The sequence below is a fragment of the Embiotoca jacksoni genome, unplaced genomic scaffold (assembly GCF_022577435.1).
Source record: "Embiotoca jacksoni isolate LCO1_2020_lvr unplaced genomic scaffold, fEmbJac1.0.p SCAF_6, whole genome shotgun sequence".
NCBI lineage: Eukaryota > Metazoa > Chordata > Actinopteri > Embiotocidae > Embiotoca > Embiotoca jacksoni.
The window spans coordinates 10,791,130-10,815,446 of NW_027185414.1; the positions used below are offsets into that span (position 1 = coordinate 10,791,130).

The window sequence follows — 24,317 nt, forward strand, 5'->3', positions numbered from 1 at the left end:
TGCACATAGAATAGACAACAATATACCATTCAGACATCCGTCACGTCCACTGTTTCAGTCCTGAGAAAATATCCACATTTTTCATTATAAGTCAAACACATCAGAAATTTAAAAGATGAACTAAAGCTGGCAGGCAGCTGATTCATACACTGACGCAAAAGTCAGCGGCACTTCTCTGCATATAAACCCGTTTGGGACAGCTCAAGAGTGTCGCTGTTCCTCTGTATGTGTGTATATGTGTGTGTGTGTGTGTGTGTGTGTGTGTGTGTGTGTGTGTGTGTGTGTGTGTGTGTGCGTGTGGACCTTTCGTGCCCTGTGGGCAGTGATCTCTGTGACATATTGCCCTGTTGAGTCTGCTTTGATCACCACTGCGCACCAAGGAACAGGAAGGAGGAGAAGGAAGGAATGACACTAAGAACAGATAGAGAGGATTAGTGAAAAGAGGAGAATAAAGGTTGCAAAAGGGAAACGCAACGGGAAGGGAGACAAGTGAAAGTACAGAATTACATTTTTTTTAAAAAGTGGGAGAAGAGAGACGAGGTGTGGAGGAGCCGAACTACTGCAAGACCAGTAAGAAGATGGGTGTGGTTAGTAGATTCCTGAATTTCAGGTTATAAATTTAATTAGGAAAATGTAAAAAAGAAAAACCTTCAAGGTCATTTTCTAAAATGATATTAAATCATTGATAACCTTTTCCAATTGATCTGTCTGGTAAAGCTGCCTAAAAATACAAGGCTGGACTTATTTCTAACATAGGCTATATTAACGAAAGGCAAACAGCAAAACAATGTGTTTTTAAAGAGGATTTCACAGATCTATTTATTAAGTTTACCCTGAGTAAAATGTAGTGAGTTTTTCCCAAGAAAAAACAGTTTAGTTGTTCTAACTAAGCTACTTACTATCAAAGTGCTCAACAGTCCTTTGATTTTAAGAGCTCATACTGAATATGAGGAAACCCAATCCAAGATGAAAGGAAGATGGAGGAAGGGGCGAGGAGAACAGGTGGTGTTAACAATGAGTTATTTTTATTCTTGCTTTATCTTTCAAGGCGAGATTACACAATTAACATGAATATACAGTAATATCAACCAGCTCCTTGTCACTGAGCCATGGAACACAGGAGGATCATCGAGAAATGAGAGCTAGGATAAAAATCTAACGTCTCTTTGTGTTATTACAACTTCAGAAAGCACAGAAAGGAGAGCTTAATAGAAAAGCAGACTCTTATTAAACAGTGGTTTCAGCCCTTTAAATTTTTTTTTTTTTTTATGTATGTCAGAGGGAGAGAGGAAGTGAGAGATGATGGCAGTGAGAGAGGAAAGAGAGCGTAAAGGTGAGGTGGTGCAGCAGCAGAAACACGGACAGAGAGACAGTCTCCGAAATGAGAGTGAAAATTGAAAATAGGGAAGAGTAAATGGCAGAAGGGTGAGTGAATGAAGATGGTTACTTGGGCCGCCTACAGAGACACGCAGTGAAAGAGAGAGCTCAGACACCAACGAATGGTGAATTTAATTTGAAAGGCGTTGGGGAGTGAGAGAGATTGAAAATGGGGCAGAGAGGCAGTGAGTGACAGAGAGGGAGAGACCGGGTTATGGTTAAGCAAAAGTAAATCTAATTTGATAGACGTTATGAGGTGAGAGGGGAGAGAGGGAGAGACAGAAAGCAACACTGAAGTGAGTAATGGAGGTAACAGTGCAGCAGGACAGATTGTTTCAGCGGCCATTCAGTCCACTTGTATCATTTCTGCACGACTACATTCAGTCTTTGAAGTACAACAAACGTACGCCTTTTCTCTTTCTTTCACACATTTTGGGGAAACAATTAAAAACTTGTCGTTGTTGCCATAATTTCTATGATTATCATCAATAATAAAAGAATAGAAAAGAATCAAATATTTTTTTGGCACCTGTTATGCTGAATAACATTGAACAGAGCTTTTCACAGCAGGACAGATAAAGACTGAGAGCTACTGAGAGAGCAAAAATGTACAGAAAAACAAAAACACACACACAAGTTCAGGTTTTCCCTCTCAGGAAATGCTGTCAGCAGTTTGCAAACAGCAGAATTTTGGGATTAACATGGGGGGGGGGGGGGGGGGGGGGGGTGCGTGTGTGTGTGTGTGTGTGTGTGTGTGTATGTCTGTGTGTGTGTATGTCTGTGTGTGTGTGCGTGTGTGTCTGTGTGTGTGTGTGAGACTCATAACCACATTCCAAAACAGACACACTCTGGGCTCACACACACACTGACAGAGTAACTCACAAAAACAGGGATTAACATGGGAAGTCTGTGATGGATATGCATAGATGATGATGCATGTTTTGAAAACCTTCCTTTACTAAATCAACACACACACACACGCACGCACACACACACACACACACACACACACACACACACACACACACACACACACACACACACACACACACACACACGCACACGCACGCACACGCACACGCACACACCTCATGTTAATCACTCATCTCAATGGACTCCACAGATTAGACAGGAAATGGGGGCCAACAGGGGCCTTCCTCCCTTCCTCCCTCCCTTCCTCTCTCCTTTCCTCCCTCCCTTCACGTCTCCCTCTCAGTCTCTCACAAGTAGACAGAAAGAGGGAACTTTGTAGGATTTATTGCTTTGTATGTTCATAGTCTTCACTTTAAGAGGCCACAGAGCACACTGCAAAAACATCACAGCCTAAATATCAATGTGTTGAAACAAGCTTGTTTTTCGACACATTGATATTTAGACTTGTGCACAGAAAATAGTATGTGTTTACTTTGTGTGTTTTAGTGGACTGCAGTGAAAATCAGATTTTGGGATGTTCTCGGGAGGATGTTTTGTGGATAGATTGTATTAAGCAAATTGATGTTAAGCTACAACAAACACAAGGTTGAAAAAAAGTTGTGTCATCGATAACCGCACAGCAACTTCTTGTTGAAACATTCTGATGTATTTTTTAACAACAGCTTTAGCAAAATTTGAGTAATAAAGTCGATGTTTTGAAAGATAAAAAAAAAAAAGGTCTCAATGGTTACAACAGTTTCATCAAGCAATCTTTTACTCATACACTACGAGAAAATCAAAAGACAAACTTCTCCAAGTTTTCATGGTATTACAAAGTTCGTAGATCTAATGATCCCAGTTGATGAGTACCTCCACGACACTAGACTTAATTAAAGTAGAAAAATAGTGACAGAATGAAATCAGTCACATGTAGCCGTTTCTTATATCTGTGTCTTAGTGCCTGTTGGATGACTGGTGATCCATCTCACTACGACATTCCTCCATCTTCATTGTTAGGTCAACCGTCAAAGGGTGGTCGTCACCGTGGGTGAGCTTGATGATTTTATAGGCCTGGAAAAGGAGAAATAAGAACGCTTAGCTTTTCATCCTGCTACAAAACATGGTCCTGCGCTGTAGATGAAATTGCACCACAACTCTAACTTACTCTACAAACAACGTGGCTTAGATAATATGGTGAAATCAAAGATGTGTTTACAACCCGTCTCCTCATATCTTTTCTTATATCTGCAAACAACTAATAAAATGTTATAGCTTACAGAAATGATGTAGAATCCTACGTAAAACAATAACTGTGCGTGTAGCCATTTCTGTCAGTATTTCTTTCTTCATACCTGTTTGAATGTGTCCAAAGCATCCTCGATGTGTTCAAGGTAATGCTGCAGCTTCGCTACTCTCATGAGCTGGACCCCGTGAGCTGGATGTGGATCAGGGTAGTACTGTCTTCAGACGGAGGAGGGAAAGAGAAAATGAAAACAGATAGAGGAAGGGTGGTGTGAGCGGGACAGGTTTTCTTTTAGCTTGGTCAATACATTCTGCCATTTCACCATAACTGAACTGCAAAGAGCTTGGTTCCAAAAATATTTCATGTCAGTGATGACTGTTACACACACAAAAGTTAATGAAGTTCCACAGGGTTTTGTGCTGGGTCCGATATTTTTCACACTTATGTTACAATATTGCAACCCAGTATCACGGCAAAGTATGTAATGCACACGCCTGTCCACGAAAGGGAAGTGGGTCTATGACACACCTGGCATCATCTTGACGTGAGAAGAACAGGTAGCTAAACACAGGAAGGTCATGTGACAAAGGTCTTGTGACAAACATCAATCGGTGGAAGCAATAAGATGAAATACAAAGGCCGCTGAAGTCTATATAAGGAAGTAGAAGTGGTGGCATAAGTCACAGATTTTTACTCGGGCGGATGTCGTTTGAGTCCTGGAGATGACAAAGACTTTTTTGGAAGTATTTTTTTCCTAACTGTAACCATGTGTTTTTTCCCATAAGCCTGACCAAGTTCATTCATTCATTCATTACTAAAACACGTGGGTTTCCACATGGTTTTGTATGCATTGATTGAACTCGAAACAGTTCTCTTGTTTTTTTGACTGCTTTCATTCTGTTGTTCTTCTGGTCATTCCTAGTCCTTCCTCTTCTCCTCAGTCCCCGGCACCTTTTGCTGAAAAGTGTTGAATGTTACATTCAGAGGAGCTTTTGATTCTTCATCTTATGTAAAAATGTTTTTCAATATCAAACAGAAACTTAGAAATGATAAAACGCTTCTGCCTCTGAATGTCCATGGCTAGTTGGCTCAGATCACCGGCAGTGTCCCTCCCAAGCAACCCTGAGCGAACCTACAGGATTATAAACCTGCAGATTTACAAAAAACCACTGGATGGACAAACTCACATGATCCCTCCATTATTCTTACAAGTGTAAAGAACTGGTTCACTGTCTCCTGATCAGGATAAAGTTTGCATTATGTCTTAGAAATCTGAGCTTCAACAATTATCCTCAGTCTCTCATCCAGCACCTTGGCAGAAGCTTTCTGAAGGAAGCTCAGTAGTGTGATGCCCTGATAAGTGGAGCCCACTCTCTGGTCCTACTTTTAATAAAAGTCTGTCTCTCAACGCCAATCAAGTGCAACTGGAATGGCAGTTTGAATACTACAGCATGCATACTTTACTTCGGTATGACCAACAGCTAATACTGCACTATATAATGAAGTTCGATCAGCTTCACTTTTAAGTTGAAGTGTACATAATACACACTTATGGTTATACTTTAATCCGTCATATTGCTCTCTGTCTGCCACTCACACCTGAGGCAATCCACTGACATTCACAGCATAGATTCAGACAGCTAGACTGACAATTGATGAGAAAGACGAATAAGACCTGCTTTGCCAGTCTGTCTGACTGCAAGTGTGATGCATATAAAAGTAGCAGCAGGTGAGAAAGAGAAATAACAGCAAGACAAAAATAATATTCAAGAGTGCAAGTGGGCATTATATGTTTCCGTTTGTTTGAATATATCAACTTCAATGTGTGAGTGTGTTTGGATGTTTGTGTCAGTCTCTACTTTTTAACACTATTTCACATCCCAGCTCCTTCATTGAATTCATTTCCATTCTACTTTCAGTGCTTCAACAGAAACCTGCAGTATCTAACATGACACCTGTGCAGACATAAACACAAAGACACAACAACACATGAACAATCACAGAAAGAGACAGAAAAGCACCACAAACACTGCACATATTCCCATGATAAACACACAAAACAACATGGACACATTGAAAACTGTAACACACTCATACTTGTATGTATTGTACTAACACACGTACAAAAGCGCACAGCTAAGTGCACACGCAAGCACACACACACTTTGAACATTGCCACCTTTCAGTCCGTCTTTCCCTCGAAGTAAATATTCCAGTGACAGAAACAGATACAGTTTGTGTTTCCATGGTGACAGATCCAAAATGATGATCAGCCCCATCCATGATTTGGACTTGATGTGATTCCCACAACTCTTATACAAGGAAACACACACACACACACACACACACACACACACACACACACACACACACACACACACACACACACACACACACACAGGTCATAAATTTGACACTTCAGTGTACTACCAAAACTACCAAATATCAGTCTAATAACAGCACTTGTTTACTGATGCAGGATAGCTTTCATATTTTGCATTTTTTACATCAGCTTTGACACATTGTTTTGCGCAGAGATCTATATGAAAATGTCATCACATTTATTAGAAAACGCAAATAATTATGAGATGATAGAATTTATGTATACGCATGCAAACATGCATGAAAATGGATGCGCATCGATGCTTATTGACCTTTGTACATAATGCCCCACATTCTGTATACGTTAACATATTCTAAAGTGTAAATTCACACACAAATGCACACACAGAACTGGGACAGTCCTTGTTCTATATAGATAAATACACACCAGGGACTTTTAGGAAACAGCTTTGTTGTTGGCAAACACTGGAATCCTCAAAACACTCATTTACCCGACTCTTACTTTTCCTTTATTCTCAGTTCTTCTCCATCCCTCTCCTTTAATCTCTTATTCACTTTCCCACTTCACGTCTCCTTTACTCTGCTCCCACCCGTTTATGTTTGTGCTTTTTACCCCGCTAGCTGCAGGGATTAAAGTTGCCGATGTTGTTTGGCTGGTTCCCTCTCTCCTCTGCAGCGCTCCAGTCATTCCTCTTCTCAACTCTACCTCTGCTGCCCTCTTTCATCTTTCTTTTATTTCTATTATGTCTTCCTGTTTTCTCTTGATTACACATACAAAATTATATTTTATTTTAAAGTACTGTGCACTGACAAAGCACAAACCCTTCTCCATTTTCATTTTATTTAAATCTTTAGAGCAGTCTCTCTCTCTCTCTCTCTCTCTCTCTCTCTCTCTCTGACACACACAAAGAAAAAGAGCTTTAAGTAAACACAGACACATAAATACACACATGCACACCAGCGTTAATGTATGAGCATGCATACAGCGATAAGGTCAATATGAATCCACTTCACCCTGTTTAACCCACTGTTTGCCAGATTTCACTTCCCTCCAGAGTAAACACACCAGAAGAGGGTTTAATGGGCTCTCAAGTCAGCAATGTAAATAGAAACTGCATCTGATATCAACAGAGCATTACTCCTAATCATTTCTTTAATGATACAAAACAGTAGCACTCACAGGCTGAAAGTTTTCCACCCTTTGATTTAAAAGGAAAATCTGAATCAAGTGAAATCCAAGTTAATTAACTTGTAGTAGCCACAGATGCAGTCATTTCAAACTCTACAGCTTCTTTGATCATTTTCAGTCCCAATACTAATAGCCCATTTGTTCACACCTTCAAGGCTAACTTAACCACTAACTGACAAGCTTACCAATTACAGAGGTGTTCCCAGATCCTGTGGTTAAAATGGAATTATTAAATTGAAAATTCAAAGAGTAAACCAACATTAGTCCGCCATGAATAATAACAAGTTACAATATTGATTTAATTACCAAGCCACTGATTCAGGCTGTGATAACATGCAGACATACACATACAAACATACACTCCAATTATATTTCCTTTTTGCATAAAGAACCACAAAGCAATTAAAATAATTGAATTAGCTTGCTGTCTCCTGATTTAGCCCATCATTTATTTCCCTGGAGAATAAATTGAAGAGAAATACGGTCTTGTCGGACGCAGCTAGTTAGAAAGCCATTGCTCTCGGCTATAAGTAAGAGAGGGGGCAAGAAGGAGAAATTAATAGTTGTGGAAAAGTGTAGCATTTCCAGGCAAATGCAGTGGAACTAATGAGGCACTTGTTTGGAACAAAAGATCCACAATCTGCTGTTTGAGAGAGGGAAACATGGATTATTTTAGTAAGTAGAAAACCGGAGAAGGAGAAGCAAAACATGGAGGAGAGATTGGCTCCAAGTACTCATCTTAATTGTGTTTTGTTGTCTGTCAATTGCAGCAGTAACTTCAGTTCCAGAGGGTTTTTTTTGTTTTGTTTTGTTTTTTACAAACTAAGAATAACTTTGCATAACTTTACACAGTTAAACAAAGAACTTTTAAAATGAGCTTTGAATCATAGTTTAACTAACAGGCAATGGCAACTCTTCTCACCAGACAAATACACACGTTCACATTTGTGGAAATCGGGGAGAGAACCAGAAAACAGTAATCTATAACACTGGCTCCCAACCTTTTATTGGCCTGTTTGAAGCTAAACAATGAATAGTCAAAACGCCTTATCACTCTCAAATGATTGAAGAACACATCGACCCAGTACATCATGAGAAAGATTTGAGAATTTTCTTTTGTGGAAATTTGTTTCTTCAACTTTTTTCAAAGTTACTTTATTCATCTTGCAGGCCCTCATATTTTCTTGCACTCTTTGTGGATCCTGACACACAGGTTTCAAAGAGCAACATCACATTACATTTAGGGTCTGATTTACTAAAGGTTTTTGTATGTAAAATCACGTGCAAACTCCACACCACCCTCAAAAAAATGTCCAAGCTGATCTATCTACTAACAACGTGCAGTGAGGATTGCGTCTTTCAAATGTGCAATTTAACACACGTTGTCCATTTTGCGTGTTTGCCTGCATGCATATGTAATATTGGACTTTCTGCTTGAAGGTGCAAAATACTGGGAGGGAACATGCAAAAACATACATTTAGCACCCGCAATGATATTTATTAAACCTGAAAGTAGAAACAGGAGAAGTGATCGCGTGCTTATTTTAGTACGACTGAATGGAACGTATTAATCAGGTGCGCTAATCTGGAGAGACGGCTGCTCTTATGGTGGTGAGAAGGAGACGCAGACGTGGTTTGACATGGACATTTTTTTTATGTCAGAGGCAGAAATTATTCAGACATATCGTTTGTCAAGCGACATTTCTGAGTTATTGAATGAACTGAATGATGATTGACAGCCAATAACAAGTAGGAGCCACGAAATACCAGCAAATCAATTTTTTTTTAGACTAAGCATTTTCCTGCCTCCGAGTTGTTCCAGCGTATCTCTGCTTGGATGTCCCGCCCAGTCCCGTTATTCAGGTGAGCTGTCACAGGTCCTGAATGTGTCCCGCAGAACTCACAGGTAGCTTCATCAGGTTCACGAGCACTCGCGAGGCACTGAATGAAAAGTCACCTGCTCATCACAGAAAGATCTGGACCTGCTGATCGGTGTTTGTTAGAGGATCTCATCCACCCTTCTCCTCTTTTATTTGCAGACTTTTTATTATTAAGCCTTTTCTTTCGCTTTTTTGTTTTTCCCACAGTATTGACTTGAGTATTGATCTCCTAGCGTTTTAGTCTTGTTATTTTTATATATTTGTTTAATTCAATAGGATCAGATTTCCTGTTCCATTTACGGTTGCTCTATTTTCACTTGCTGCAATCACTTTAACACACGCAAACCCTTCATTTAAATACAGCGATTTGCACCTGATATCAGTGACGCAAATAGTCTTAATAAATCACCCGCAAAACGGTGCAAAATAAATGTGCGAGCTTTTGGAAAAAAACACACAATTTAGTACCCTTTATTTGAGATCTTAGTAAATCAGGCCCTAAGTATTTACGTACTTTTGAATTTCACACTAGCCTCTTACATTGTTCAGTTCGTCAGTTTGTGGTTTTCAAAAAGGTTCAGAGTTTATTTCATCACTACTTCAGTCAGTGATTTGCCTGAAATATTTTCATCTTCACCAGAGATGGAAGAACTTTGATGGTGCTGGTTTTAAAAGACTTTGCATCTAATATGCTACCACCGACAGATTCACAAAGACTGACATTGTGGGTTCACTTTTCTGGTCTACTAAGGGCATCGCCAATGCAGAAATCTTATGCAATGCATTTCTTTGTATAATACTGCTGAATGTTAATAACAGTGCATCCAGTCTTTGCTCATTTATTCATCGGAACAAACCAAAAACTGTAAATGAGGGAGACTGTTTTGACTGTTTTCTGTAAGTGCTGCCCAACAAATCTCAGTGTGATGTCACATCTCGTGTTTACCCAAGGAAATCAAACAACTAAACAACAAAACGTATCCACAGAGGCCTTACTTTCCTGTATGTCTACATGTTTTCATGAATACATTAAGGTGAATGGATTCACGTATTCATGAATGTGTGTGTATGTGAACAAATCTATAGCAGAGATACGTTCAGAAAGCCTGGCGTTTACAGCCTGCAGCAGGTGTGCAATATTCGCAGGGAAAACCCTCTCTGTAAATCTAAAACTGAACAGAGAAATCGAAAGGAGAACTGCAGAGAGAGTGAAAGAAGAAAGGAATACAAAATGAGGGGAAGGACAGAAGAAAGAGAGCGATAGAGAACTCCTGCAGCTATCTTTCTTCCTCGCCATCTGAAGAGCCCAGAGGAAGATAGAAGATGAATATGGAGGATCCTCCTCCTCCTCCTACTCTCTCTTACTTTCTTCTCCAGAATCTTTCCTATTTTTCTTTCCTGTTGTCTGCTCTTTGTCAACTTAATGCTCAAGTGTATCCCACTTGTCTTCTTTTTGTCCATTTCACAAATGTTATGGACTTTTATTTTACCGTTTCCCTGCGATACACCAATGTCCCCTTATTTCCTTTCTTTCCTTGTGATTCTGTCACTCTTATTTTGTTTCCTTCACTTCTGCCTACTTTTATCCATCATGTAAGGTTGTTCATCACCATTCATCCTGCACCCTTTTGCCCTCTCTCATTTCCCCTTTATCTCCTGCTTACATCCCCTCTCTCACCTCCATCCGCACTCAGCCCCTCTCTCTGCTTCCTCCCTACAACCATCCCTCACTTTGCTTTCGTCTTTGCTTCCTTCAGACATTTTTCTTTCAACTGACACCGATCTCTCCATGCCGCCCTTCGTATAGCCATCTCTCTCCTTCTTTCTGCTGTTCTGCGTCTAGTTATTTATTTATAGGCTGTTGCCGTTTCTCTCCTGTGGATATGTTGTTGCCGGTGTGTGTGAGAGCATGGCTGTGCCACTAGAGCTCTGCCCTTCACACAAGATCAATTAGTCTCACACACACATTCACAAGCAAGTGTGGGTATAATGTTGTGTGAGGAAACTGCACTGCAGAATAAAGGAGGTGGAGGCATGAGAGGGTTGTACTTCCTGAACCAGACCCTGTTATTTTACTGAAGTTTTTGAAGATTTAAAGATTTTGGACTTTTTTAGATTTCCACTTTCTTCTCTCCATTTATACATCTGATTTCTTCACTTCACCAACACTTTATTTACTACATTTATTTGATGTCTCCTCTTTATTAATTTGTTCTTTTCCTTACGCCTCACATTTTGGTGCTGAGCAGCCTTAAGAAGTAATCACTATTTAAATTTAAGTTTTTCTCTGGGTTAGATTTTGTAAAATCAGTACAAAGAGTTTTCTGAAATCTAAAACATGGTTTTAACAAATTCTGTAGATACAAAACTCAACTTAAAAATGCATGTATGCAATAGTCACAATATCAAACGTACACAATCAGACCTTTTTGGCATTTCTGCATTACTTACATTTCTTAACCAATGATCACCAGGAAACCAGCAACCCAACGATAGCAAAACAAGCACGAGTAACCACAGTCCCACAGATTTAAAATATCTTTAACATCGATTATGCAATGTGCCAAAGCTAATTGGTGTAAGAAAGAGCACAACCAGCTGTAAATACAATACATCCTGATATGCTGGAATGTGTTGCAACTTGGTAAATCTGTTTTTCAAGATGTGACCCACTTGATGTCATCACTGTGTGGATATTTGACTAATTTGCTTCTGTTTGCCTATGCCTCCACAGGTGGAAAACGTTGAGCTCTCAGCCACTGCATTTTACAATGATAAACCCTGAAATAATTTCCTTTCTATGATCTATTCTTTACATCAACTTTCTAAACCAGTCCTGATGGGCTTTATTTCCACTACGCATGGATAACAAAACAAAATCCATGTGTCCTTTATCAGGTCAAAGAGTCAAATTCATTGCATTGTGGAATCTACTTGTGTTGAATCTTTCCACATTTGATCACTGCTTTCAATGCTTGCCATTCACTTCAAACTCAGATATAAGCAAAGCACCCTTTTAATGTTACCCTAACAGATTACTATGCTATACCACATGGCTTTTTCCCATTAAATTTGACCCTTGCTGTGAATCTCCTGAATCTTTTAAAGTAATCTATCTGAGACTCTCCCCTTTCTTTCACAGCATAAAATGATGGAGATTGGTCTAAAGTAACATAAAAAAAACAACAATCTGAAAGACTTTTGATGACCATGTAGGAATCAGGACTGATTAGTAATTAATAATCTATATTGGTTATGCAATCCTGCCTCAACTGAGAGAGTTGCACTACAGATGCACTATGGATGAATTGTTGTCATCACTTTACCACCTTGTAGCTTCACTGAATCCTAACACACATCCAGATTTGGAGGCAGAACATGTTTTGTTTTTTTTTCCATTAAAATCTGAGAACATATCAGACATCAATGGGTAAAGCATGAAGGTGACATTCTCCTGCCTGAGCCACACACACACACACACACACAGGCACGCACACGCGACCACGCACTCACCTGTACACTGTAAGCGTCTTTAACCCGAACCTCATAGCTTCCTGCCAGTGTTGCAGGTGAACACAAGCATCTAAAGCCATGTCTGTAATTCTGAGCTTGTAGAGATTTTCATCAGGAACTTCACCACCAACAGTTGATAACAGATGTCTGCAGCTCTCGAGCAGTGCTTGCCAATCTGGAAGGTGACTTAAGGAAAAACAATATTTATACTGGATGCCCAGAAATGGGATGAAAGCTGCAGACTGTGAAGGGAAATCTAAGTATATATGAAGACAACTTTGCATAAAGTGGCTGATTTTGTGCAAAGTCATTATTATCTCATGTCTGTCTCTTTCCATCCTGTCTGCTGTATGGTGATGAAAATAGTTACGTTCCAGACAGCACCTCAATCCACACTGAACTGGAGCCTTAATTACTTGGTTAATGATTTCCTAGTTCTCAGCTGCCAGGAATTTGTTTTTTAGATACTGATTCATGTATTTATTGGCTGAACTTTGATGGCAAATTACCACTTCGCCTTTAGGATGATGCACTCACTGTAGCAATCAAACTGTTTGATTTCATTATTTCATGCCTGTCTATTAAAAAAAGATATATATTGGCAATCAAGAACTGACCCTCTGAAATGTTCAGTTACAAAGGTGTTAATTAAATATGAACATCAGAGATTGATAGAGGCTTGGTGTCTACAGGCTGCAGTGGATCTTGGAGGTAAAGGATCCTGGACTCTGTTTTTAGTCCTTCCAGTCTCGGTAGAGTCTCCTTCAGCAGGCGCCATGTTGCTTCTTCGCCTGAAAGCATGAGAGCATCCTGGGCAGAGAAGAGACACATTGTTGACATTAATGTCTAAAACAATCACTCTGGTGCATACTTGATGTATATGCAGGCTGATATTACACTATTCTGAGGAACAGGTGGAGTGAGAATTTAAAAAAAAAAGTATAAATAAAAAGAGTAAAATGTGGTATTAAAATTGAACTGTGAATAACAAAGTGTGACTGACAGCTGAAAGAATTATAAACAGACATAAAGGGAAAGAAACAGGTGACATAGCTTAAATAGACCTGAGATGTTAACAAGTCTTTACATGCCCGAGTAAAGGTCTTTACACACTTGGGGACATTTTTTTTTCATGGGATTAATTCGCACTACAATATTGTTTCTGTTGTGAATACTTTCACACAAAATGCTAAAATTATGTGGTGAAAAAGTGCCTTTTTTTCAGGAGGAGGTTGATTTTTCTGAGCTTTGGTGTGGCAAGTGAAGGCATCCATGCATCATATTGTGTGGAAGTGGAACAGACAAAACATCACAACTTCCAGTGACAATGTCTAGCCACCCGGAGTTATATTCAATAAAGGGAACACAAATTACAAAGACAATGAACTCAAGGACAAGCACAGGAAAAGATCTTCATCACTGGATGATGATGAATCCAACATTTTTCTGAGGAATGAGCCAACACAAATCTATACAAACATTTTTGGAACAACCGATACAAATTCACATCACTGCCTACATGAATAGTTTTGATGTCAAATATTCTTAGGCCAGTGTTTTGCACTTTCATGTCATTTATTTGCGTATGTAAAGGCCTTAAGGGTTTGCAAAATTAAATTAAAGTATTTATAATTCTGTCTCTTTCTTTGTGTGCATCTTAACATGTGCACAACACACTCATTATGCACAGAGAAAAAAAAACAACAACACACAAACACGATCCCCCAGGTTTGATGTCAACAATCATCTGTTGCCATGACAACTTCGGGTCACAACCCAGCATCTTGCTGTCATCATCAGCTAAAGATTAAAGACAGGGAGGATAAAAAAAATAAAAAAAATAAAAAAATAAAAAAAAAAAAAAAAAAATGTGTGTGTGTGTGTGTGTGTGTGTGTGTGTGTCTGTGTTGCATGCAGAACAAAGGTTGGTTGAATAAAATGGATGCCATTGTCCTCAATTGAGTGCTCTCTCTCACTATCTCAAACACACACAGAGGCATAAACAGATCCTATGTTCTTGAGAGCTGCTGTGTTGTGGCAGAGTAAGACCAAAGTGTCATATATGGTGAATAGAGAACAAAGTTACATGCAGAAGTGAAGGCAGAGACAAAAAGACGAGAAAAGCGAGAGAAAATAAAACAGATGGATAGAGACGTAGACACTGGGACATGAAGATGGAGTGGATTAAGATGGATGGAAAAGAAAACTGTAGCTGAAAGACAAGATAATTTTTCTCATTTTTCAGTTGGTGGACAGAGAGAGAGAGAGAGAGAGGGTGTGAAGAGGTGGAGCGTGACAGAGTGACAGAGAGGAAGAGCAGGACATCAGGAGATAACATGGAATATGAGTGAAGGAGGGAAAAGGAGAAGAGGATGGGAAAGAGTCCACTGAAACACGTTGTGCACTGATACACAGTCTTAAATCCACAGCACGGCTGAGTGAGTGAGTGAGTGAGTGAGTGAGTGAGTGAGTGAGTGAGTGAATGTGTGTGTGTGTGTGTCTGATCTTTTCAAGAACATTTTTACAAATTTAAGTGATTAAGAAATTATAATTAGGTTTGGTTTAAGGAAGAAAATGTGTAAAATCCCCAAATACAATGTATAAGTTTATGATCCAGTCGTAATAAGTTAAGAGTTATGCATACAAATCAGTAACACGTGGAGTGCCGAATATAAATTTTAACCACTTTAATGGAGGTTTTATTGCATTTTTTTTTTTTAATATTGAGGTAATCCACATCCGCACAACACAGATGTTTCTGCAACGGTACTCTAAGATACACCACGGTGTCATTTCTTTTGTTTCATCTCCGACAAGCACTCTCTGGACAAATATCTTCTTGCAAATGCGGAGCTATCTTCAGGGTAGTGAAAGTGAAGTATTAAAGCCGTGTGTCATGGCAGTATCTGCACAATGAAAGTCACAAACGTATCCAGCAGCATGAAGAGCAAGAGATCGGGTATGATTTCGAATACGGTACTCAAAATTCTAATATTGTCTTTGGTTTTGATGAGACGCCTGCAAGAAACAGATTAATGCCTGTTTCTAATGTTTGGTTGTTTTTCACACGAAATCCAAATATGTTTCTAAAATTTCTCTATGACCCATATTGTTTTTGTTCCAATATACTCACATAGACATGGCCAAGTGGTACCAAGGAAAGTGAAGCCCTTCTATATTGGCAGACACCAAAGAGGGATGTTCATGAAGACAAATATAGGCGAAAATAAGACACTTGTAACTTTTAGAAGCAAGGTTTTTTTTTTACATATGTTAAGTCTAACAGCAGCCTCATTTATGAATGATATACACTTTATCACTAATAACCAGGTCTGACAGAGAAATTCTACAAACACCAACAAAGTCAGTGTCAAAAGTACGATATGGTCCGCCTGTTTTAGTTTGTTATTGGTCATATTTGGATCATTGTTTGCATGTAGAAATACAGTAGTTGTGTTTTGTGAGTGAAAAACATCATTGTAGACGGCTGTAACTCTCAGAAATCTGCAGTGAACGTGACAATAGAATGTCTGTGTGTCTAACCTTGTCTCGACAGTCACATCGCTGGCAGTGGCAGGTAAAGTGGTACTGGTCCTCCAGCTGCTTCTGTCGATCTTCAGTCAGTGACAACGTCTCAATATAACTTATAGTCAGCTGGACACAGACAGAAGAGTTTAGTTTGAAATGAAAAGTATTTGTACATTATTTAGCCTTTTTGACATAGTTTTAGTATATTTGCTATATAGCAGAGCATGGTTATAGATAGAAAATATATTTGGAACTGAATTTAGGTAAACTGAGTGTGGAGAAAAGTGAAACTGTAGGAGGGAGGTGTGTGTGTGTGTCTTCGTCCAGATGGCATGTAAGCATCTCATTACATATAATCACAAGGGATGATGAAGAATGGAAAATTTGAGAAAACAGAGCCAAGTTAGGAGCTGTCATCTTGCTTATGTTGCTGTGATATTTCACTTGTCTCTACTTTTAATAATGATTCATAACAATGAGTTCATTTTACATCCATCAAAATATACAGAATTATTACTTGTACAATAAAATTCATTCCAGAACAGAAATGGTTGTTAGTTTCAGATTATGTGTCATTCAAAACTGCCAAAGGCATTGGCTCCCCCATCAATAACAACAGTGGATAAAGAATATTCAATAAGTATTGCTCATAAAGTACATGGACATAAAAGCAGGAGCAACATCGCACTCAATCAAAACAGTCATATTCCACATTATTAACGCTGTAAAGATGCAGTGTGAGAGTGTTTTCTTCCTCATACCTCGTCTTCAGTGTTGATATCCTGAACAGCTCTGAGCTGCAGTTTCGTTCCCTCAAACACCATCACACAGTTTGGCCTACAGTCATGGTTTAACAGAGATAAACTGAGAGAGAGCAAACAAGAAGCAAAAGGGAGAGAGAGCACCAGAGAGTGGGAGGAGGAAGAGGAGGAGTGAAGGGTAAAAAGAAAAAGAGAGGAAAAGAGATAGAGCAGTGAACAGGGAGAAGCAATGACACAGAGAAAGTAAAGGAAGAGTGGGAGGAGAAAGAGAGAGAGGGAGAGAGAGAGAGAGCGAAAAATGTTTCTGTGATTAAAAGTTTAACTTCCAAACAAAAATTCTGAAAATTGTTCTTGGCAAATCTGGTGTGTATGAACTGTATGCGTCTCCTGGCATTGATCGCTGTTGATCAGTTTAGTATAATTTTTTTACTCAGAAATAAAATCCCATAGAGTGCATTCGGAAAGTATTCACAGCGCTTCACTTTTCCCACATTTTGTTATGTTACAGATTCCAAAATGGATTAAATTCATTTTTTCCCTCACAATTCTACACACAATACCCCATAATGACAAAGTGAAAAAAGTTTGTTTCAAATTTTTGCAAATCTATTAAAAATAAAGAATTCAAATATAATGTACATAAGTATTTACAGCCTTTGCTCAACACTTTGTTGAAGCACCTTTGGCAGCAATTACAGCCTCAAGTCTTTTTGAGTATGATGCTACAAGCTTGGCACCTATTTTTGGGCAGTTTCTCCCATTCTTCTTTGCAGGACCTCTCAAGCTCCGTCAGGTTGGATGGAGAGCGTCGGTGCACAGCCATTTTCAGATCTCTCCAGAGATGTTCAATTGGGTTCAAGTCTGGGCTCTGCCTGGGCCTCTCAAAGACATTCACAGAGTTGTCCCGAAGCCATTCCTTTGTTATCTTGGCTGTGTGCTTCGGGTCGTTGTCCTGTTGGAAGATGAACCTTCGCCCCAGTCTGAGGTCCAGAGCGCTCTGGAGAAGGTTTTCATCAAGGATGTCTCTGTACTTTGCTGCATTCATCTTTCCCTCCATCCTGACCAGTCTCCCAGTTCCTGCCGCTGAAAAACATCCCCACAGCATGATGCTGCCACCACCATGCTTCACTGTAGAGATGGTATTGGCCAGGTGATGAACGGTGCCTGGTTTCCTCCAGACATGACGCTTGGCATTCAGGCCAAAGAGTTCAATCTTTGTTTCATCAGACCAGAGAATTTTGTTTCTCATGGCCTCACAGTCCTTCAGAGATGGTTGTCCTTCTGGAAGGTTCTCCTCTCTTCACAGAGCAACGTTGGAGCTCTGTCAGAGTGACCATCGGGTTCTTGGTCACCTCCCTGACTAAGGCCCTTCTCCCCCAATCGCTCCGTTTGGCCGGGCGGCCAACTCAAGGAAGAGTCCTGGTGGTTCCAAACTTTTTCCATTTACGGATGATGGAGGCCACTGTGCTCATTGGGACCTTCAATGCTGCAGAAATTTTTCTGTACCCTTCCCCACATCTGTGCCTCGATACAATCCTGTCTCGGAGGTCTACAGACAATTCCTTGGACATCATGGCTTGGTTTGTGCTCTGACATGCACTGTCCACTGTGGGACCTTATATAGACGGTGTGTGCCTTAACAAATCATGTCCAATCAACTGAATTTACCACAGATGGACTCCAATCAAGTTGTAGAAACATCTCAAGGATGATCAGTGGAAACAGGATGCACCTGAGCTCAATTTTAAGTGTCATGGCAAAGGCTGTGAATACTTTATGTACATGATTTTTTATTTTTTTTTTTATTTTTAATAGATTTGCAAAAATTTCAAAATTTTTTTTTTCATGTTATCATTATGGGGTATTGTGTGTAGAATTTTGAGGAAAAAAAATGAATTTAATCCATTTTGGAATAAGGCTGTAACATAACAAAATGTGGAAAAAATGAAGCGCTGTGAATACTTTCCGGATGCACTGTACATAATGCCTTAAAGTGGATTAGATTCAAAAACTTTGTCTTCATTCTGCTCTCTCCTGCAGCTCGATGATATTGAAAGCATCACCCTGTAAATTGCCGGGATTGGTTCCTTATGTATGTGATGTATGAAACACTCACTGTCTGGATCCGTGTTTTTGACATTGTCAGCCTGTCACTGCAGTTCCAAAGTGGAAATACTCAGCTGTGGTGTTGGCTGATTATTTCACTTATGATATGTCTTCTAGCATATAAAAAACAACAACATATGGACATGTTACCATGGTTAAAAACTTGATTGTTACCGGAGGGGGGTACTTTGAAAAAAACATACCAGCACACTTTTTGGAAAATAGGAGCCTCGTTCTGCTGACGCACCAACTGCAACATGTCCCACTGTTTTCTCAAATCAGTCAGTTCAGTCTTGACTGGATTGGAAATTTGTGCCGACATATTTGAGATAAAAAAACACATGTTGAGTGACACATCTCCAAAGACTATCACCCATCTATCAGCTAGTGTAATGTGACAACTCAGGGAAAACAAGCGTCTTATATCCCTGTATCCAAGGTGCTGTTACAGCGTTAAGTATCATCTGACTACTCAGTGAATCTAATGTGAATCCTGCACATTTAAGATTGAGTGCTCAAAAAAACCAACACTCACTCACACACACACACACTCACACTCACTCACACACACACACACACACACACACACACACACACACAGATAATTCCCTGCACAGTAAGACAAAATAAGTACTCTGCTTCTGTCATAACAAATCACTCTTTATTTCTTTCTGTTGGTCTATCTGCCTCTCTCTCTCTCTCTCTCTCTCTCTCTCTCTCTCTCTCTCACTCACACACACACACACACACACACACACACACACACACACACACACACACACACACACAGGCACACAAATAAACCAGGAAACGATGGGTACTCCACTTCTGTCACAACAAAGGCTTTTGTCTCATTTCCCAAATTTATTATGGATACAAATCATCTTCCTACTCATCCACTTGCAGATTTACTTTGACAAGTGGCACCATCAAGACACTGATGCAAAATATAAGTGTTTTCAGTGACACATCACACATTTTCCCCTTAGTTCCTAAGTCCCTAAGTTCAATATTACCAGTATATCTTAACTGAGGTTTTATTAGAATCATAAAGACCCCGATTTTAACGCTATCTTTGTAAGGATTTTCCATTATAATGTCTGACATGGTTGGGGCAGGATATATTATAGCAAAGGTGGCATCATCCAGTCGGTGTAAACTAATGGAGACAAACGTGAGGATGGAAGAGAGGCAGGATTGTTCAAAATTCTGATTGTGTAAGATAAAGTAATTATTTACGCCTGATCGAACTTGACATAATTAGTAAAAATGCCCTGCTATTATACACATTTGATGAGTAATGACGGATGTCCTTGACTTATTGTGTTGCAGACACACTCACTGAATATTAGAAACACGTCTAAGTTCAAACTGCAGCCTCCAAAGTGATCATAAAGTTGAATCAATAGGATTTACTTCATGACTGATGAGCTTTAGACAGGTGTGATGACTGGCAGCAGAGTAACACACCTTTATTTGTTGTCTTATATGTAGGTTATGAATTAACTGAAAAACCAAAGTATGTAACTGGAGACAGTAATGCCAAGTTGCAAATATAATTTTCCTGTATTGTAAAGTCTGCACTTGATGTGCATCTTTCCCAAGCTGAACTGTGACTGTGTGTGTTGATGTTGTGCTTTAAAGGAGAGAAGTATTTTAGGAGCTCCCTGACACATAAAAATACATTTATTATCACTGTACACATGGCTGGGAAGAAATAGTGGAGAGGTTTGTCTGTTTTTATCACCCCATCCATTACTGATGCTCTTGTTTATCATATTCAGCTAAAAAAATGGCTGCAGAGATGGAAAAAAATGTGCATGTGTGTGTGTGTTCAGCCTTTTTAAAACATCAGTAACCCTCTGGCTTTGTTCTTCAGTGGAGAAGTTGCAGGTTGAATATCAACTAGAAATCAAGCCCTCCAAACGATGCTTTTATCTGGTGGAGAGCAGCTCATTAGCATACTAATTAGATTAATTAACTAAACCACAGCTCACATTAACAGTATCTGCTCACACTAACTGAAACTAATTGCTGCTGTACGTAGCAGGGTGGAGAGTGAAATATCACTTGTGTGAGAGTACAGACAGAACAGGAATAATGTTCACAACTTCAGCTGATATTTAATGCTATAAAAGGTTCAATATCATCGTCTCTTTGTTACTGTTGTCTGCTACTTTATTTCTATGTTAGTGATTCTCTTGAGTGTTTTCATGTAAACAGGTTGTTCCCTACTGTACTCATGCAGCAGCACTAGAAATTAGACCTGAATGTTGTTTACGGTTTTCACCTTAAAGAGTTGAACCAGACTCACCGTCTACAATCTACGACGTTAGATTACTACAGTACATCCAACCTGCTGTAACCTGTACATCCAACCTGTCTGTAATTTTCGCTCTATGGAGTGTTTTCTTACACTATTTAAGCTACTTTTCACTGTCAGTAGAAAAACTGGGATTTATTTTTGATTTCTAAAACCAGAGGTAGTTTGTACGGACAATGCGCCGCACAAATCACTTCTTTTCTAGTTTAATCTGACCCTCACACCTTTAAACGATGTGGAACTCATAAACATCTCCCAGGTCTTCGTGTCATAATGTCACCTAATCTCTTCTCCTCACTTTCATTTCAGTGGACCTCAGTGGGGATTTGGCTGCAGCTACATGTGGGTTTAAAATACTCTGAGGTTCATGGTTTTTGATGGATTATGGCAAGTGAACAAAGGTCTGTGTTATCAATTCAACTGTGAATCATTTAACCACTTATAGAGAGCTCAGAGGATTTTACATCATCTCTTCAATAGGCCAGTTAGCTTTGAGGTAGAATGAAATATAAAGAGAAGAGATCAGTAGAAAGAACAAGAAAGTCAGATAGAGGGAAAAATGTGTTTTGGAGCAAACTTTAAAAAATATAGCAGAGACCGAAAATGAACAGAAATTGACGGGATGCTCAGAGGTGTATTCTCACCAGAGTAATCCCCCTTTTTTCAGCAAGGCCTCGGTTGCTAGGCAACCTAAAAAAAAAATGAATAAGCAAGGGACCATCCTGCAAACGGGCCTATAATTTATGGATGAGTTACAACACAAATCGCACACAGACACGCGTGGTTTGGCTGAGCTTTGGTAATGCCACTGTGACCATCTGACATCTCAACACCGGCCAGAAAAACTGGCTGGGATACCTGCAGTGTGTGTATGTGTGTGTGTGTGTGTGTGTGTGTGTGTGTGTGTGTGTGTGTGTGTGTGTGTGTGTGTGTGTGTGTGTGTGGGGCAACACTAACAACATGTACAACAACAGGCCAAATCCCACCCGATTCACCCAGGATTCAATACAGGGATTACAGTGCATATCGCCTTGCAGTGTGTGTGTGTGTGTGTGTGTGTGTGTGTGTGTGTGTGTGTGTGTGTGTGTGTGTGTGTGTGTGTGTGTGTGTGTGTGTGTGTGTGTGTGTGTGCGCATGTGTGTGTGTATGTGTATGTGTGTCTTTCCCTCTCACATTGCAGACAACAATCACATCATCAATCACACATCAGTTGGAGTCAAACCTAGCATTTCTCCACGCGCCCTGGCTTCTCTTCTGCCTCCATCTTCCCCAAACAGCGTTATAATATTCTGTCAACATTCATTTTAAAGTTTTCGCCTCATAACAGAAATTCTCTCTCCTCTATTCCTCCCTTCTTCCTCGCACTTCAAAGAACTGTCAGGAACAAAGCGGGGAGGGCTTTGAAAGTGAGCGGGTAAAGGATGGGTAGGGCTGGTTGGGGTGCGGTGATGGGGCAGGTAACTCCAAGCTACATTTAAATTTGTGGCGTTTTTATTGTACAAGTATGACATTGTGGGTACAATCTAGTAAAGATTATGAGCTAGACTGAAATCAATGATACTTTTAAGATGTCTATGCTCCTCACCTTGCCCTTTGTGTGTGTGTGTGTGGGGGGGGGGTGTGCGTGTTACCTTGGATACAGCCCAACTCCAATCTCCTGTAGCTCCCCGTCACTGATGGTGAAACAATTACATGTCACCTAAAGGAGAGAAAGAGAATAAAAAAAGTGGAGACAAAGAGAGACTGATTATTTGTTAAATTGCTTCAGGGAACCAACAGTACCTTTCATCATATGTTCTGAACATTTTTACCCATCTTTGGCACCTGCAAAACTCCAGCGGCATTTAGACTGCAACATGACGGGCTTCAAGATGCAGGGGCATATATTGTGCAAAATTGCCATCTGGTTATTTTTGAGCGAGGGAAATTATTTCTTTTAAAATTAAAATAAAAAATGCTTTTTAAATAATACATATGCCTCTAGTATTTTTCATCACCTTAGTCTAAAAGAAAACTTTCAGCGACCATGTACGATGACATTTAATAGAGCAAGTGAAATTCTTTTGTTTCCCCAAGGGTCTCTGAAAATGAAAAAGTGAAAGGAAATGAAAGTGAATGCTGTAAATATAAAGACAGTATTCTCTGAAATTGTACTGATGAGACCAAAGAATATAACAGTAAACAAGATAAACCCAATAAATTCTTTGGAAATGAGTTGCTATAAAATCACTTGAGAAGAGATGATGAAATTGGGGTTATCAGTTCCTCTTAGCGTCAATAAATACACTAAAATCTCTGATGTCAGCAGAAAAATCTGAAGGAAAAATGTAAGTGAAATCACATTTTTGCCAAGCACAATTTTTAAGTACAATTTTATATACAGAGATGTTGAATGGAAAGCAAATACTGCTGAGATAAGATCGTTAAAGGTTACTACATTATTTCACACTGTAACGACCTGCATGGATTATTTTCTGAGACAGCGTTAAAGTGGTGATGCCAAGCAGTCATTTTTTGCATTTTGTTGCCTCGCTAGCAACTTGGATCAGTATTGGTCCGGACTAAAATATAAACAACTAGTAAGCACTCGGAGAACTCACACCTCCACCCCGCTCAACAACTGTGGCGATGTTACAATTGTAGCATTTTAGGCTCTCCCCTGTGAAACAACTATCATCCAAATACAATCGAACCAGCCCGAAGACATAACCTCCCTGGTGGAGCTAACTATTGAAATTTTGGTACAGAAGTTTATGATGCCTGAGGAATGAATCCCAATGACTAATAATGACCTGAAATTTGACTTTTCATCCAGCGCAACCATGACGGTTGTTTATAAACTGCAAAACTAACAACATTTCCAACAGCCTCAGTTGTACTTGTTTCATTCTAATTCTTGAATGTTAGCAGGTTCATATCCAAAACTAAGACAGTCAACACAATAAACATGTCATGTTTGCATTATCATTATAATGCCCCAAGCATGGCCACAAAACTCCTCATCTCGCCATTATTCCTGGCCCTTACTGTTTACTTCCCAGAAACATTGTTAAAAATATCTTTAAAAATATTTAATCAGGTGTGTCTACTTTTATTTTTAAACAAATTGAGCATTGAAATATACAAACGTATCCAAATCTTT

General features: G+C 39.5%; 1 protein-coding gene across 1 annotated transcript in view; it reads right to left on the reverse strand.

Moving 5' to 3' along the window:
- Positions 1–1,004: 1,004 nt before the first annotated feature.
- smyd3 (SET and MYND domain containing 3) overlaps positions 1,005–24,317 on the reverse strand; it is a 73,516-nt gene continuing 50,203 nt past the window's right edge. The window contains exons 6-12 of the mRNA XM_069174112.1: positions 22,807–22,874; positions 16,747–16,849; positions 16,001–16,111; positions 13,180–13,267; positions 12,458–12,632; positions 3,642–3,750; positions 1,005–3,360 (exon numbers count right to left, since the gene is read on the reverse strand). Coding sequence (XP_069030213.1) covers positions 3,244–3,360; positions 3,642–3,750; positions 12,458–12,632; positions 13,180–13,267; positions 16,001–16,111; positions 16,747–16,849; positions 22,807–22,874 — 771 coding nt within the window. The 3' untranslated portion in view covers positions 1,005–3,243. The remainder of the gene's footprint in view (positions 3,361–3,641; positions 3,751–12,457; positions 12,633–13,179; positions 13,268–16,000; positions 16,112–16,746; positions 16,850–22,806; positions 22,875–24,317) is intronic.